General features: G+C 41.9%; 1 protein-coding gene across 1 annotated transcript in view; it reads right to left on the bottom strand.

The window, feature by feature from the left end:
* The window catches only part of INTS1 (integrator complex subunit 1), a 206,492-nt gene that overhangs the window by 77,359 nt on the left and 110,231 nt on the right, over positions 1–18,902 (bottom strand). The window contains exons 33-37 of the mRNA XM_089682295.1: positions 15,516–15,675; positions 15,133–15,273; positions 6,767–6,941; positions 5,293–5,416; positions 76–206 (exon numbers count right to left, since the gene is read on the bottom strand). Of these exons, the coding sequence (XP_089538421.1) occupies positions 76–206; positions 5,293–5,416; positions 6,767–6,941; positions 15,133–15,273; positions 15,516–15,675 (731 nt within the window). The remainder of the gene's footprint in view (positions 1–75; positions 207–5,292; positions 5,417–6,766; positions 6,942–15,132; positions 15,274–15,515; positions 15,676–18,902) is intronic.

Raw genomic sequence — 18,902 nt, forward strand, 5'->3', positions numbered from 1 at the left:
AAATATGAGCAGAAAACAAATAGGAGTTAACCTGAATTAAAATGAAAAGACCATAGATGAAAGCAGAATATTCACCTCTGTTCTCGATGTTTGCTTAGTAAAATACCAATGCACTGGTGCAATGTGCTCCAATTTGATTGATGAGTTAGAAGAGCCAGAAGGTAGGGTCGAAAAGAAAGTGACTGGGGCCCAGTTGAACCTTTGACCTGAGGACACAGAAAGTAAACAGTATGTGAGCAGCATCGATACTACCAGCTCAAATCCTCAATGACACCACATACAAAGCCTTTCCATGCCTATTCCTGCATCAACACAAAGCATAAGTTTAGTTTTACTTTCTTACTTATATTTAATAAGTGTCCCTTGTACTGGTGGCTACTGTTCTAGTTGAAACCTTCCATCATCTGATGATGGGGCTTTCATATACAGGCCTGCCATGTAAAACAAGTCATCACCTAGACGCTTCTTCTCCTTTCAGAGAAGTTCTGCATATATTTCCAGTGAAGGACTGCCTGGAAGCCATCTAATGTGTATTTTGTACTGTAGTGAAATTTCCCCCGTGGTGTATTACCACACACTGACCACAACCACCAGCCATTGCTGACAATGCTGGTAGGCTGAAACAATACTGTGCACACAGATATTCTGACTTTGCAAAGGCTATGTGATGGCTTTAAAGGGTCAAACAAGTGAAAAAAAAATATTTTGGTATTTGGCAAATGCTGGAGATTTAAAACACCTGACAGTTTTTGTTATCTCTTGGGGATTCTGTTGGTGGAATATTTGTATAAGCAGAAAACACCAAAACTCTTCCATCCTTAACTGGATCAGAACCAGGGATTATGGTCAAGGTATCATAGTTGGAGGCTTCAAGGCATATTAAAGTCTGGGGCTGAGTCAACCTACCAGGCTCCTCCTATGACTAAAACATATCACTTTTGAGAAGACTAGAAGTATTAACTCACAGTCAAGTAAAGTAAAAATTACATTACTGAGAAGTTTTGTCCTTTTGAAGGTCATTTTTATAAATTTCCAAGGGGAATTGTCTGAAAGTTCCGGTCGGTATTTCATAGGTTAGATTTAGAGATGTAAGCAGCTCTAAGAGAATCCATGAAAGGGCAGTTTTTGTGTCTAGTATATTGTGAGACACAGCAGACCTTAGGGTGTACTGTATGCACTATTCTTTAATATTGCTGAAGATCATTATACTGATTTATTGTGGTGTGCTTCTTTTTGTATATAGGTACCCCTGTTACCCCTGATGAACATTTTGTATATCAATTGAAAAACGTAGGAAATATTGGCAAAGTTAGTTTTTTGCAATTTGCTATATGACTAAATTTCAGGGCTGTGCAATTATGGGTTTCAAAACCAGAGTATTATTATACAGTATTTATAAAGCGCCAATAGTTCGCTCAGCGCTGTACATTACAATGGGAGACAATACATGAGACAGTACAATAACAATACAATACGATACACGAGGGGTTCGAGGGCCCTGCTCCTTGGAGCTTACAATCTAGGAGGGGGGGGATAGTGGTACGGGAGGAAAAGCTGTGGGGGATGGAGTGGTAGGAAGAGTGGAGGAGATCGGCAATTAGCAGGGGGTGGGGTAGGCTTCCCTGAAGAGGTGGGTTTTCAGGGTACGCCTAAAGTAGAGGAGAGTAGGTGATAGTCTGATGGATTGGGGTAGAGAGTTCCAGAGGATGGGTGATGTAAAGTGCTCTTTTTATAATAAAATTAGATTTTAATTTTTGTATAATATAAAAGGAATTGGTTGTGGTTTTGTCTGTATGAAAGTCCCATGGGAGGAATTTTCTTCTTCCATTGATGCAATTAATACAAGCTTGTGCACTGCTACACCATAAGTATAATGAAAGGAGGAGGAGATTGCTGCACCCACTCACCAAGTGTACTCTCACTTATAAATAAACAAAAATGTGGTGCGCTAACGCCTCATTAGAAGTATATACTTATAAGTAAACAATAAATAATGCAAACCTCAATAAATCAAATGTGAAGATATATCAGTCCGATCCAACATATAAAAAGTCCTAATGTTGTGCTATCATCCAAAATTCTAAAAAAGTGCTTGTGTTGTGGACCCACAACACAAGCTTGTAGTTTCTCATTTATAGAGGAGTGACGTGGCTGGGCGGAGCGCCACACGGCCACGTTTCAAAAAAAAAAAAAAAATCTGACAGCTAGTGAGGGGGGAGAAGATCTCCCAGTAGCTGTCAAAGCAGGGGATTGGCGGGGATCGAAGCCAGTGCTTTCATAAAACGTTACATCCTGAATATGAAAATGTATGAGCCTGGTAACACAAAACCAGTGATAACTGCCAACATCCCTAAATATTGCATCAAATAGCCTAGAAGGTAAAGGAAAATCCCCACGAGACTTTAACGGCAGAGAAAAAAAAATAGCAAAAATATTAAAAGACCAATTGTCAATTCGAATGTCTCTGAACTAGTGGCCGCCGGCTGCACTCTTCTTGTAGCTCGGGCCAGCTCAGCCTTGCTTTCACTTCCCTCGAGCTGGCTGTGCCCAGTACAAGGCCTGGAAGAGGACTCCTCAGTGGGGCCTGCACTCCCTTCCCACACTTACGTGCTCGCCTGTAGGGCCGGCACCAGCATATAGGCAGCTGCTTGAGGAACCCTAGCCGTGCAGTACAGGTCACTGTGGGGTGGCTGGAAAGGGGGGGGCTTGCAGTACCAGGATGGGGTTGCTGGAGGACGAGGGCGGTACAGCAGTACTAGGGTGGGGTTGCTGGAGCATGAGGGTGGTACAGCAGTACCAGGGTGGTGCGGCTGGAGGACGAGGGGGGCCAAAATGCACTTTCGCCTCCATAAACAAAAATCCTTGCTCTAGCCCTGGGAGCAGGCGGCATGAAAAAAACTGGCTCCTAACTGTTTTTAGCTTGCTCCTAGACTCAAAGCACATTTGTCAAGCCTTGACATCCTTTAATGAATGCGTACCTTACTCCAATAAACAAATTTGGAGCCAAGTACAAAAAATTAAGAATTTTGATGTATCTGTAAATTCTGTATCTTGAAGTACAGTACAAGTCACAGGAGTTTATTCCTAGACTGAGTTATATGTCACTACCTTCAGGTTACTGGACACTGGCAACAGCTATCCTGAGAACTGCCCTCAGGGTACTTTTATAACCTGACCCATTTCACGGGGCTCCAGTTTTTAGCAACCAGTAAGGAGATAACAAAGATCTGTGTCCTTTACTGCACTCCACTATATGGAGCTTACAGGTACCTCAAAATTCCTATTATCTTACTCATACACAGTACAGGACACAGCAGTTGATTCCAAACCCATAGAATACCCCTAAGCAATACCTCGAGAGGTGGGCAACAAAACAGCCAAAACAGCAGAAACAGGCCCACAAGAAATAGGAAAAACTAATTGTGTCAGCAGGCCTGAACAGATGACAGCAGAAGCACCATGGCCGAAGCAGAGATCAGCAGAGGCTTAAACAACCAACTGCCAAATTGTTTTAAAAACACGAAAAGAAAGGGATATGCAAGGTCCAACCAAAACCTGCCAGGTACCAAACATTAGCTGTTTTGTGAGTCCAAAGGAGGAAGTTGCTGGATGAGGAATGGGGATATCTACAGATCACATGTGGATGGAAACAAGCACATAAAGGGAGTACAGACGACAGGGGCAATGCATCCTTTCTTAGCACTAGGTCGGCATAGAAGTCAGCCGGTGTTTAGGCTGATTCTTTTAAGGGTGCAAGATCAGAAAGACTGCTCAGTTCATAAAGCAGGTGACCCATTCATTTTTAACCTTCATACGGAGAGGGATAACATACCGATACTCAAGGTAGAGTTTGAGGCTGTAAAGTCAGAGAGGGGGTAAATGTGCAGAAAAGGAGGTCCACGTATAATGGAGTTAGCTTTGATACACTGTGAGAATTATAGTGCCAGCGACATGGGGTGGAGAAACCATATAATGATTTTCCTGCAAAAGTCAGCAAGCAGAACTGAAGGAAATTCTTATAGAGATACAACCCAAGGGAGACAATGGCAATATGTTCATAGACAAATGTTATGCTGAAGGGGAAGTAAAATATATAAATGATATGAGGATTAGATCCAGATAGTCTGAGCAGTACAAGCTCAGCAGAAAAGGGTGTGGGAAGGGGGGAAGGGGGGAAAGTAAGAGCACCAGTGTTTGGGCCTATGATCAGAGGTTTTGCTCAGGAGATTGATTATTAAAAAAAAAAAGTCTCCAAGGGTTTAGTTAAGGGTCGAATGATGTAGCACCAAAAAATATGATGAGCTCAACACTATAAAAACTACACTAATTATTATTATTATACAGGATTTATATAGCGCCAACAGTTTGCACAGCACTTTACAATATAAGGGAGACAGTACAATTACAATACACTTTAGTACAGAAGGAATAGGAGGGCCCTGCTCGTGGAGCTTACAATCTAAAGGAAAGTGTGCGACCAGTGGTGTGATGCAATACATGTTCATCCATCTGAGACTAAGCTCTTAAATGGTCAAGTTTTAGCACCAAGAATTGAAAAGTTTACATTGTACACTGAATACATTCCAAACATTTTTTTTTTACAGTAACTGTCAGATTTATGGTGACCCTGTCTTACCTGTACACGATGCTGGTCCCTATATAGGGGTCTTCAGAGTGTGGCATCCGCAGGGATGGACCATGGCCGTGGACTTGTATAGCATACTGCAACTACCATGTTTCACAAAATGCCGAGGCAAGCGCCCGTACAGGATCCAGTGCCCGAAGCACCATTACAGGCTATCCCCACAGCGTGATGTCTGGCTCCCAAGCTTTACATGAGTTGCAATGGTCAGGATGTATTATTATTATACAGTGTTTGGATGTACTGCTACTATTGTTGTATTAGAAGACATGAAGAAGAGGACCCGCAGATAAAAAATGTAACTAGTTAAACCCAGTGTTCTACATAAGGGAGTATCCATCAGTTTACGACATCAGCAAAAAAACTGAGGACACATGAAAAAGAGGAGGGTAATGGGGGGTGTCCAAATAGTGTGTCCTCAAAAGCTTTGGCAGTGTCCAATAACCTGAAGGTAGAAGTCTATAACCAAGGGTCTATGAATATTTTGCTTGTATCCTGCACTGTATGATTAGGATAACAGATTTTGTTTAGATCAATGTTTCCTTTAGGTAACGAGTGCAGATTTACAATAAAGCATTTATAAGTCTATCATACCCTTCTCCAATACTATCTCTTCATCTATAGTTTACATTTTTGAAACTGCCACATACCTTATTCCATGAGAATAACAACTTCTGCTGCAGATCTGGACAGGTGCTTATGACTTCTGGATCTAACAAGTCCAGCCAGTCAATGAGGAGACCAGACGAAGGATTGGCACGAGCTGCTTCAGTGCTGTAACGATACAATAAAATCTCATCTCAAGAAGTGATAACAGAATTGACCTCACCAAATCACCATTCAATTCTCCAGGGACTAGTAGTCAGCAGCAGAGTGACTTAGACCTCACACTGCACATATACAACTATTAACTGTAGGAACAGGAGTGCCTAAAAACACTTGCATTCCACGAAGTACAAGATACATTTTTCAGGGTACTACTTAGACAAAATTTAAAGTTGATTTATATGTCAAAACAATGCATAGGAGATTTTATACCTTAACCTCTTTGCTTCTCTGAACTTACTACGCACGTTCAGCGTGTGAAGAGTTTAAAACAAGTTCTTGGCTGCAGCAGAAGTCTGCTAGAAGACCGAACAGTTTGGTGCAATTCTGCTGACTTCTAGATGGACCGAATCTTGGCTGGTTCAGCAGGGAGCAGCCGAAAATCGATCCATCTAATGGCAGGCTGATTGTACCCAAGTTGGTCTATCGATTGACTTGGGTGCAACCAGCCAATTTTTTTTTTACATGCAATTACTGCCGGCGGCAAAAGCTGCTAGCAGTAATCTTTGTGTTTTATAAATAAAAAAACCTGCGCCAAAAAAAAATATATTTAAACAATTAAACCCTTAACCAATGCTGCTACTCTTTGTTGACAAATCATCAAACAATAGTTGTGAAATAAAAAACACAGCACAAAAAAAGGAAAACAATATAAACAGATAATACAAATAAAAATGTCCAAATAAATATAAGTCCCAATCCAGAGAATAAAGAAATGTTCAAATCCAATGTGCTCCAAAATCAACAAAACGGTGCTGTATACAGAGATTTCAGTGTGTTAACACCATCCGTGACATTCAACATATACTGCACTCACCAGATATATTGGACTCTTTATAATTGAGAGTCAAATATGCTTTATGGATATTACATATCCTCCCAATTGGGGTTCTCACTGCTCAGAAGAAGCAGTAACAGAGGGATTTCCCACACAGATCAAGAAGTGTAAAAAACAAAAGAATGTTTAACATGAAAAAACGCCTTTGGGTCATTTCCCATGACAATTAAATCGCTGTCTGCCAATGAAGAGTTCCTATAGCATGTAAACTAGCAGCTCAGATAGAATCAGACACAGCAAAGATGGCTCTGGAGCGCAGAATCCAGAGTGTGCTCCAGTCATCGGATATGACGTCACGGTGTAGCGAAGGAAACCAAAAGTTACGCTGACGCGTTTCGCCCCTCCTCCAGGGCATTATCAAAGACCTGGCTTTATTACTTTGACTGGTGAGTGTAACAACACCTACAGAATATTCAATTAGGCAAAGGGCGTGGTTAACACAATTTAACAAAAAGATCTACCTGCAGCCCTCTTTCTTCACTGGTGTCTCTTCTCTGTCCTGCAGTAGTAAAGAACTTACAACAGCAGCAGGACCTGTGGCAGTAAACCGTGATGTAGTTTCTACAGTGACTGAGAGCAGGACAGTCAGGAACTCTTCAAGGTAAGGAGATTTTGCTTCAATCAGACCATGAAGAACTATGAATTGAAAAAGAACAACATTAAAACACAGAAATAGAATTACATGAAAATATAGAGCATTTACAATAAAATACATCTGTGTAAGTATATCATCACATAAAGGCTTTTTCAGTAAAGCACCGCAAACCTTAAAGCAGAACATAACTGTATGTGAGCAACACAAACCGAAATTGAGGTTTAATTTTCTTTTAAAATTGTAAGCAAACTCCCCCATCTATTCATGTCACCATGCTTTGATTTGTTGAGAAATCACTTTGAAAAACACTCCCCTAACATTTCTAACTGGGGTCCATCTTGAGTAAGGGCAGACCAATCTTGTAACACTTACTTCCTGGAAGCCATCTGCCCTTAAGTCAAGTATGTGGGCCAAAGGGGGAGCTTAGCTGAGAAAAACCTCTCCTTCCTTCCTCCAGATTAAACAAATAACATGCCCATAAGGACTCCTGGGACGTATGATATAATTTTGGCCTAAGCCAAAAACCAGGAAGAAACTGAAGAAAAAAGTACTTGAGGCCAATTTTTTGTCAAGACCCGATTGTAGGAATTCCAGAATATGAGGTACATAGCAATCTCTGGGATGGGGTGTTCAGACCAGGTATACCAGGATTTCCAGTTATAACAATTGATAGCTTCCTGGAAGAGGCTTTTCTTGCTTTAAGCAAAGTAGGAATCTGACAGTCAGAAAACCCTCTTGATTTCAAGAGTTGTGTCATTAAAGCCAGAGACTGAGAAGCAGGAAGGAATTGAAGGGGCTTTGAGAGAGCAGATCTGGCCTGTTGGAAAGCTCTCAGGGGTTTTCTGCTATATGTCGGAGTATTGAGTATGTCTGTGTACTAGGTTTTTCTGGGCCAGTTTGGTGCACTTAGAATCACAGTTTTCCTCTCCTGATCTATCTTCTTGAGCAGATGAAGCAGGATTCACACTGTAGGGAAGGCGTAACTAAAACCAGATTATCAAGGCATGTGAGGCAGGAGCTAGAGGATACCTGGATTGGACAACAAACAGAGGTTTGTTTGTTGTTCAGTCTTGGAGGCTAGGATGACACCATCCAGAGAACCCACTTTCTGGCATATTAGATTGAAGAAATATGGCTCAAGACCCCATTTTCCCTTGATTCAGGTAACGATGGCTAAGATAATTAGAGATTGCTGGACAACGAGCTTCCATCAAAGAGATGATATGGTTTGCTTCCTTCATGGCCATGGCATGGCATTGTATGACTGCACCCAGATTAAGTGAAGGGGGTGCAGTAGTGCAGGGTCATCCTGACTGCGCCCAGAACCATGATGTTTATGGGGAGTCTAGCTTCCCTCAATGACCATGTTCTTTTGACTGTTATGGAACACTTGCCTGTGACAGAACACCTGCATGTTTTCATACATAAGCCATGGAAAAAAAGCTAAGCGACCCAACTATGCATGAAAACATAGGAACTGGGGTGCAGAAAAATGGCAGCAGGTGCTCTGGACTGATGAGTCAAAGTTTGAAATATTTGGCTGTAGCAGGAAGCAGTTTATTTGCCAAAGGGCTGGAGAGCAGTACAATAATGAGTGTCTGCAGGCAACAGTGAAGCATGGTTGAGGTTCCTTGCAAGCTTGGGGCTGCTTTCTGCAAACGAAGTTGGAGATTTGGTCAGGATCAATGATGTCCTCAATGCTGAGAAATACAGGCATATACTTCTCTATCATGAATGGGAATATCCTCCTGCGCTTAATATGGATAAGTCCCTATCCTAACAGCTGCTATCACTTTGCCTTAACCAATAAGTATTAAAGTATCAAACACAAAAATAGTGAAGCGCTAAAGTGAATCCCTATATACACACACAGTGCATATAACATGAGACGAAAAACATACCTCATAAATAAAATAAATCTGTGGTATAAAATAATAAATAAATCAATAAAAAAATCAAAAAAAAAAATAAAAATATATAAAAAAATTAGAGAAAAAAAAAAAAAAAATTGTTTGGTTGATTGGTTGAGATTTCTCGTGTTTCTCCTGGGCGGGCTTACAGAGCTTTGCTTAGCGCGGCTGGTCGGCCATCGTTGGTGCACGTGTGGGGAGAGTTGCGCTGTTGGCAGAGATAAATCCTGTAAAAAATGCAAGCTTGAGAAGAGAAATGCTTTGAAAAGGCAGGTGTGTGAACTGGTGGAAAAATATGGTTCTGTTGAAATTGATGGAAAGGAGGTTTTAGGCTGGTATATATTACTTTCCACTGAAGATAGAGAAATCATCAAAGAGTACGGGAATTTAACTGGATTTCTTAGGAGTAATCCATCCCTGCTATTGGTAAACAACCAAGTAAAACTAAAAGGAGGTGGAGTGGAGGTCCTGTGATTCCTTACTGAGCTGCTTGGAAGCAAAGGATTACCTGGAGGAGAGTTATAGCCTTGTGGCCCTTTGCGGGTCGAGTTGGGGAGGTGAGCAGGCATTGCTGCCATTGGAGGATTTCTTCTGTTTTGAGCACTAGAAGTGAAGAACACTGAGTGTCGTTTTCACCTTATTGCATGGACTGTTTTTGTTCACATTTGTGGACACATTTTCATATTTAAACATCACAAGATTTAGTGGATCATTTATTTAATAGTTTAATGTTTGGTTTTTTCACAATTAATATTAATCACGTTTATTTGATTGAGAATCACAATTTATGAATTTTTATTTATATTCTGTTAGGTTGTCACATATATCATTGGAATTATCACTTATATATATATATTCTTTTTTGAATATTAATTAACACAGATTTTATTTTTGTATCACTGTTTATTCGCATTATTATGGATTTTCAATTTTTTATCACTGATTGATTTGAAGAAACATTTAAGGGCAAGGAAAGATTTTTTTTTTCTCTAATTTTTTTATATATTTTTATATTTTTTTTTAAATTTTTTTATTGATTTATTTATTATTTTATACCACAGATTTATTTTATTTATGAGGTATGTTTTTCGTCTCATGTTATATGCACTGTGTGTGTATATAGGGATTCACTTTAGCGCTTCACTATTTTTGTGTTTGATACTTCTCTATCATACCATACCATAAGAGAGGCGTGTGATTGGCCCCAAATTTATTCTACAGCAGGACGACAACCTCAAACATGTAGCCAATGTCATTCAGAACCATCTTCAGTGTAAAGAACAAGGAGTCCTGGAAGTGATGGTTTAGCCCCCCACAGAGCCCTGATCTCAACATCATCAAGTCTGTCTGGGATTACATGAACAGACAGAAGGATTTGAAGTAGCCTACATCCACAGAAGATCTGTAGTTTGTTCTCCTATATTTTTAGAACAACCTACATGCTACGTTCCTTCAAAAAATGTGTGCAAGTATACCTAGAAGAGTTGATGCTGTTTTGAAGGCAAAATTGTGGTCATACCAAAGATTGTCTTGATTTGGATTCCTCTTCTGTTCATTTACGTTCCATTTTGTTAATTGATAAAAAATAAACTAATAAGACTTATTTCTGAAATCATTCTTAATTTACAGCATTTTTTTTCACACCTGCCTAAAACTTTTGCACAATTCTGTACCTGGTGATCTTACCAGAAATGCAGCATTGTTTCACTTTCTGTGAGATGAACTGCGAGTAAAAAAAGCCTTTCTTGTGTAAACTACTAATCCCATAACCACCAGGTAATAAAGATGAACAAAGAGGAATGAGCATATCCACTATGGATGCACTGAAGATGGGTCTGAACCTGGAAAGAAACTGACTCACTGCTGCCCAATCAGCGGTGGTCAGGATTTTCCCAACCTGCAGCTGCATGTACACAAAAAGGCAGGCATGCTTGTGACATCATTGACCTAATATGGCAACATGGGTCCCCTTTTCTACTGGGCAGTAATTTACAATAAAATCATAAAAAAAAAACCTCATTCCATGTATGACAATTGTAAGATAGCCACTCTATCCAAAACTAGAAAAAAAAGATTTTGGCTTGACTTACACTTAACCACTTGAGCCCCAGAGGATTTACCCCCCTTAATGACCAGGACTTTTTTTGCTGTTTGGCGCTGCACTAATTCAAATGATAATTGCGCGGTCATGCACTGCTATACCCAAACAAAATTTACGTCCTTTTTTTCACACAAATAGAGCTTTCTTTTGGTGGTATTTGATCACCTGTGCGCTTTTTATTTTCTGCGCTATAAACAAAAAAACCACGAAAATTTTGAAAAAAACCAATATTTTCTACTTTCAGCTATAAAAAATATATCGTAAACTCAAAGTTAGTCATAAATTTAAGCCAAAATGTATTCTGCTCCATGTTTTTGGTAAAAAAAATCCCCATAAGTGTATATTGATTGCTTTGTGTGAAAGTTATAGCGTCTACAAACTATCGTATAGATGCTGTAATTTATGCCTTTTTTTGCTATACAGCGCTGCACTAATTCAAATGATAATTGCGCGGTCATGCAATGCTGTACCCAAACGAAATTTACGTCCTTTTTTTCACACAAATAGAGCTTTCTTTTGGTGGTATTTGATCACCTGTGCGCTTTTTATTTTTTGCGCTATAAACAAAAAAAACCACAAAAATTTTGAAAAAAACCAATATTTTCTACTTTCAGCTATAAAAAATATATCGTAAACTCAAAGTTAGTCATAAATTTAAGCCAAAATGTATTCTGCTACATGTTTTTGGTAAAAAAAATCCCGTGCATTAGCGGGCAAACTGGCGCTATCTAGGAGGGGCGCTAACACTATCGGAAGTCACCAGTGACACTAATACAGTGATCAGTAAAAATCTGTTCACTGTAATCAATGACACTGGTGACAGGGCAGTGAAGGGGTTAACGGGGGGGGGGGGGGGGGGGGGGGCGATCAAGGGGTTAAATGGGATTTCTGGTGCACTAGCGGGCAAACTGGCGCTATCTGGGAGGGGCGCTAACACTATCGGAAGTCGCCAGCGACACTGATACAGTGATCAGTAAAAATTGGTTCACTGATCAGTGACACTGGTGACAGGGCAGTGAAGGGGGTTAACTGGAGGGGGGGGGGGTGATCAAGGGGTTAAACGGGATTACTGGTGTACTGGCGGGCAATCTGGCGCTATCTGGGAGGGGCGCTAACTCTATCGGAAGTCGCCAGCGACACTGATACAGTGATCAGTAAAAATCGGTTCACTGATCAGTGACACTGGTGACAGGGCAGTGAATGGGTTAACTGGGGGGGGGGGAGATTAAGGGGTTAAATGGGATTACTGGTGTACTAGCGGGCAATCTGGCGCTATCTGGGAGGGGCGCTAACACTATCGGAAGTCGCCAGCGACACTGATACAGTGATCAGTAAAAATTGGTTCACTGGTCAGTGACACTGGTGACAGGGCAGTGCAGGGGTTAACTGGGGGGGGGGCGATCAAGGGATTAAAGGGGATTACTGGTGTACTGGCGGGCAAACTGGCGCTATCTGGGAGGGGCGCTAACTCTATCGGAAGTCGCCAGCGACACTGATACAGTGATCAGTAAAAATTGGTTCACTGATCAGTGACACTGGTGACAGGGCAGTGAAGGGGTTAACTGGAGGGGGGGGGGGTGATCAAGGGGTTAAACTGGATTACTGGTGTACTGGCGGGCAAACTGGCGCTATCTGGGAGGGGCGCTAACTCTATCGGAAGTCGCCAGCGACACTAATACAGTGATCAGTAAAAATTGGTTCACTGATCAGTGACACTGGGTGACAGGCAGTGAAGGGTTTAACTGGAGGGGGGGGGGCGATCAAGGGGTTAAACGGGATTACTGGTGTACTGGCGGGCAATCTGGCGCTATCTGGGAGGGGCGCTAACTCTATCGGAAGTCGCCAGCGACACTGATACAGTGATCTGTAAAAATTGGTTCACTGATCAGTGACACTGGGTGACAGGGCAGTGAAAGGGTTAACTGGAGGGGGGGGGGGCGATCAAGGGGTTAAACGGGATTACTGGTGTACTGGCGGGCAATCTGGCGCTATCTGGGAGGGGCGCTAACTCTATCGGAAGTCGCCAGCGACACTGATCAGTAAAAATCGCTTCACTGATCAGTAACACTGGTGACAGGGCAGTGAAGGGTTAACTGGAGGGGGGGGGGGCGATCAGGGGGTTAAATGTGTCCTAGAGTGTTCTAACTGTAGTGTAGTGCTTGTGTACTCACTTTTTGGATGTCTTCTTCTCTGTCTGGAACGGAATGTGTCCAGGCAGAGAAGAATGACATCATATCCTGCCCTGTGTATGTCAACACAGGACAGGATAGGACAGGGACCGATCATGTGATTTCAGCCAGAAATCACTGGCTGAAATCTAATGATTGATCCCTCCTGGATCAAATAGTGTCACCCGCGGGTCGGCGGGAGCACGCGCGCGCGCCCCCTGCCGGCGAAAGTGTCGGGAGCGCGGAACCCGTTTTTAAACGTGGTTTTGCGCTCCACTGCCGCCCTGCACACGTATATACACAGTGGCAGGGCGGCAAGCGGTTAATAAACCTACACAAGAGTGAGGTTGTGATGTCATGATCTTTGCCTCATCCAATCAGAAAAGGTTTTGCATTCACTTAAGAGACACTTTATAGCATGCCCCTTTCACTTCTCCTCTGGCAGCTACAGTAAATCTTATGTAGAGAGGTATGAACATCTCTGCCCTACTAAATTTGAAAAGATATGGAAGGGCTGGGTGAACAACCTGAGTCTTGTACCCTTTGATTTAAGAGCTGTATAGACAACCCTATGGGTTACAGTAACTTAAGAGGGTGTTGAGGATGCAGGGATGGTCAGCTTGGTATGGCTGTTTTTGTTTAAATATTATACGTGTATTGTCGTTTTCAGTACATGATTTACGTTTCGGGAATTGTATACTGATATGTTGCTTGTCAGAACAACAGTATACTCTAGAACAGTGGTTCTTAACCTGGGTTCGATCGAACCCCAGGGGTTCAGTGAGTCAGTCTCGCGGGTTCGGCAGAGGTGAAGACCCACACCCGACTCATATGATTCGTGCAGTAAATATTCATTATTATGTTTTTGTTTTTGTGTGAAAATCATGTTTTAATGGTTTTGTTCTTTGTTCTTAACGGTTTTGTTCATTTTGTGCACCTATGTATAAATATATACCTATGTTTTGAATTTTAAAAATCATATTTTATTTTTCCAATTAAGAAGGGTTCGGTGAATGCGCATATGAAACTGGTGGGGTTCAGTACCTCCAACAAGGTTAAGAACCACTGCTCTAGAATGTTGTTAACGCTGGAAAATAAGTTATGTAGATTTTAAAACTTCTAATAAACTCTGTTTTTTTAAAAAAAAAAAATGTATGTAGAGTGGGGAGGGGTGGAGGAGCTTGGCCAACAAGCCAGTCATAAAACAGGAGAGCAAAGAAAACAGGTATGATCAAAAGACAAACCTACTGAAGCTATAGGAAAGGCAAGAAGGGGGGACTAGGGCTGCAGGTTAAACTGAGGTACAGGTCAGAGGGAGAGGGGCAAGGGTTTCTGAGTGCTAGGGTAAATGGTGCTGCCTGAGAAGAGAAAAGCCAAATTAGGGAAGTATGATTGAAAAAGAATAAGGCAGAAGACGAAGATCCTATCCTTAAAGCAGACAAAGGATATCCCAGCAACACATACCAGCCAGCCTGCAAAAAAACCAATGTGGCCCTGTCTAACAGTTTGCGCTAAAAACAGAGGGTTATGTTTGCACAAATTTGCAAATACATGTGTAAGCCACAGTCCCGCGTCAAGGGTCCTTTGTATATTGTGGACCCAACTCCAAAATTTCAAGAGCCTCTATAGTAGGAGCACATATATCAATGGATAGGTTAAGGGCAGGTGTGCCTGGAGAAGCCCACCCTTCCTTAAAAGGTACAGGGACGCACATGATGCCCAGCTATACCAAAATGATAGCAAAGACATCCAGAGCATCCCTGCATCCAAATTAGCCAACTGCACAAAAAATGGCAACCATCCCAACCTATAACCAGCCTTAGCAGTAAGGTGCACATGGAAGGGCAATGCACATCACAAACAAAGGATTTCCCAGCAACACTTACCAGCCAGCCTGCAAAACAACCAATTTGGCCCTGCCTAACAGTTTGCGTTAAAACAGAGGGTTTTATTAACAAAGATACTTCTCTTCATGTATCAGTAAAACAGGCAAAAGAATTATTGCAGCTTGACACAATAACACAATCAAAGAACAGATATTACAACTGCTCACCCTTGCTGATGAGCTCAGGTTCCACGTTGCATTTATCCCCAGATTTCAGAGTTGTAATAATGGCACAAAGAGTGGAGTTGATCACATCTGGCTCATGCCGGAAGGCCAATGCTTCTGCCAAGTGCAAAAACCCACTACGTACTGTGGAAGAAAAATCAGTACACAAAAGGCTGTCAGTGACTAGAAAGCATTCGATTCCCTATTACTCTGAATACAGTGACAATCAAGCAAAAGGAACATAGTACAATATGGCCTCCATAAAAACCAGGCATAGGACATTTTAGAAACATTTCAGCCAATCACTAAATCACCAACCACAGTTTCACCAACATTAAAAAAATGTATCTTGCATGGTCCTAAACAGTGTTAAAAGACTGCCTTACCGTCACTGATCCGATGCTTTGATGAGTACTGTGCAGCAAAGGACTTGAGTTGTGCTTTCAGTGGACCTTCCTCAACACCTGGGCTGTCCAGCCACTGTAACATCTGCATAAGCACTTTGAAGAAGAGAGATGAAAAAGCAGTATCTTGGGGGACACAACGCTGCAGGCAAAACAGAAATTTATAATTCTTCATTAGAGGCAGGTTTGCCAGCAAGCATAAGATCTCATATATAAATATATATATATTTTTTTCTTTAAATAACAAATGCTTACATAGCTCTACGCAGTGGATTTGCACCGAGAAGCCCTGATCCTCCTGATCTTGGGTCCCCTGCTGTCGCTCCTGGCTCCCTCTCCCCTTCCGAATGCCACCATAACAAGTGGCTTGCTATGGGGGCATTGTGTTAGCTTGATCCCAAGCCATGCTCTCTGTGTCCATTGTCCCACAGAGAGTGGCTTGGTCCCACTCCCCTCCCCACTGACTGTGATTGACAGCAGTGGGAGCCAATGACTCCCGCTGCTTTTTCTATGTGGCGGGAGAGTCGAGAGCTGCTGCTCTCATGCACAGCGCTGGATCAAGACTGGGCTCAGGTAAGTATTAGGGAAAGCAGTGGGGGGAGCTGCACTCAGATTTTTTTTTTTGTTTACTAATGCAGATAAAAGCATTAAAATGGATAGTTCACCTTTACCAAAAAAACCTGCCTTTGCAGATAAGGAGTGTCTGTAGATAAAAACAAACTGTGCAGCTTTGACTAAAGTTGAATAGGTGTTGGCCATTTACGTACCTCATGAAGCAAGACTGGAATACTTCCACGACATTGCTAATTGAGGCCTAGTCATTACTCCTCCATCACAGGAGCGAGCTCTCAGACACTGAGCTTAGAGCAAACACATCAGGGCAGAGATAAAGCATGTGAAGGGGGGGTCTGAATCAGAAAAAAAGCGCACTCCTGTGATGGTGTGGATGAGCAGTAAATGACCAGGCCTCATTTAGCAACGTCCTGGAAGTACTTAGAAACATCCTGGGGGTATTCCAGTCAGGCTTCATGAGGTACGTAAATAGCCTACACCTATAGCAAGGGCATTATTCAACTTTAGTCAGACACACAGTTTGTTTTTATCCACAGACGCCTCTTACTTGCATAGGCAGTTCTTTTGGTGAAAGTGAACTATCCCTTTACGGTAAAAAGCCTTCAGAACCACTTTTATACAGTTCAGTACATTAATGGACCATTAAAATGTTTTGTTATATCTTCTTGGATTGGGAGAATAGCAACTGTGAAAATGACTGTCTTACCTAAGCTTCCTTGCTTTTTTCAAACCCTCCCAATTCCTGTACTGTCAAAAGCGATCCAGGAATTTCAAGCAAACATTTTTCAGTATATTTGGAGTACTAAGGGTAGCAGAGTGGTCAAGGCAACAATGTACGCTCCCAGGGACCTGGGCGGCTTGGGTGTTCTGGATTTCTCGAAATATTACTATGCAGCCCAACTAACCTAGTTATGCCAACTCCACCCTGCCCATTAGCAACCTGATTGGGTACTCCTTGAGGCCCAGGCCTGTTCCCCTGTGCCAACTGATCTGATCCTTTGGCTCCCCTTAAAACACCGTAAAGCAATACTATATCCTACGCTGTCTCATTCATTACAGTTATGGGATTTATATTGCAAAATCAAGCCTCTGTCTAGCTGCTCTGTTTAATAATCTCTTTCCTCTAGGTTTACAATCCTCCCAATTTAGATGGTGACTACACAAAGGCTTGTACCGGATTGGACATTTTCTTGACCATAGAGGTATACACCCTTCTTCCTACTTTGTACAACATCTAGAGATGCCCTCTACAGAAAATTTTAGACTCTAGCAAATCAATCATCATCTCCACAGTTTCCAGAAATCGAGCCCTGATCTTGCGCTGCCAATGGTCTTTGAAAATAGATGTATGCAAAGTACTTTGCAGCGAGGTTGCATCTCAATCTTGTACAAGCTATTTGCTACTCCGCCCTTTAAACTATCCTTTCAAATGGCCTGGGGGAAAGACCTCAACCTTGGCCTGGAGGTGTATTACTGGCGAGCTTGAAACACTCGAGTTTATAAAGGTATTATAAATGTAGCATTGTCTGAACAGGGGTACAAGGTTTACTCTAGGTGGTATCTTGTTCCAAAACGTCTCTCTAAAATGTATGGGGGCTCGTCGTCCTCCTCCTTTCGTGGTTGTGGCCAAGTGGGAACATTCTTACATACCTGGTGGACATGCCCCAAGGTCAGACGATTTTGTATTAGACTTCACACTTTCATTCACTCCATTACTATGACTACCCAAGGATGCTAGCATTGCTTTATTAAATAGACCAGTCGAGAATATTCTGAGACATACACAACCCCTAATTTATTTTATGTTTTGTCAGCCAAGATCGCCATTGCCACGGCCTGAAAAAGCCCAGTGATCGACTTGGCTTTGATAAAGCATAGGTTAACTTGGATCATGTTGAATGAAAGGGTCGTAAGCATCTTAGGAGACAAAAGGGCTCTCTGACAAGGTTTGGAACTGCTGGCTATCCTACTTACAGGTGTCGTTGGCCTAGAGAGCGATCTAGGGTGGCACTGGACACCCGGGCAGGCAAATTCCCCCCCTCCCCCCTCTTTTGCCTTTTCCTGTTCTTTTTCCTCTTCTTTCTTGGCATGGCATTGTGAACTCTCACTACGGCACTATTCAATACCCCTGAATACCAAGAAAGTCTTACTAGGGCTAACACTAATGCAGTCTCATTCATGTGGGAAAGGACTAAACCTGAAAATCCTGAAGTATTTTGATTATCTATTTGCTAAACAGGTATTACTAATTTCTCTACCTGTTCTGAGACCTTCAGTACCTCCACTGTATTGTATGTCACTTGCTCGCCTCTATAACCGGGCCTTGACATTGGTTTGCTCGGAACAAGGCCATATGGGGTAGACATGCTGGGCTCCGATTTGAATACTATTTTCCAATGGACTCAGGTATATACAACTTATGTATACACATTTAATTTTGAATGTATGATAGGCACCCACTTAACTTTATACAGTTTGTTACCATATTTTGCCATGTCTGTTTTTTATATTCTACTGTTTCTTTTTTTGTCAAAACCCTAATAAAAAGATTGAAACCGAAAATGTTTTGCTATATTTGTTTTATATATGCATAAAAAGAAATGTTGCTCTTGCCAGAAAAGCAATGCTGTCCTTTGTTCTGTACACTCCACAGTCTTATCACAAACAAATGGCATGATAAAGTATGATTGGGGGTTGTAGAGGAATGCAAAGTCTTGCATGGCACATCGGATACGGTATATTGCATTTTCTACAGACTAGCTTGCACTGCAGAAAGTTTATTAGGCACGGAAACCA

The sequence above is a fragment of the Staurois parvus genome, unplaced genomic scaffold, assembly GCF_062004578.1.
Source record: "Staurois parvus isolate SC_StPar_1 unplaced genomic scaffold, SC_StPar_1.0 ptg000018l, whole genome shotgun sequence".
Lineage (NCBI taxonomy): Eukaryota > Metazoa > Chordata > Amphibia > Anura > Ranidae > Staurois > Staurois parvus.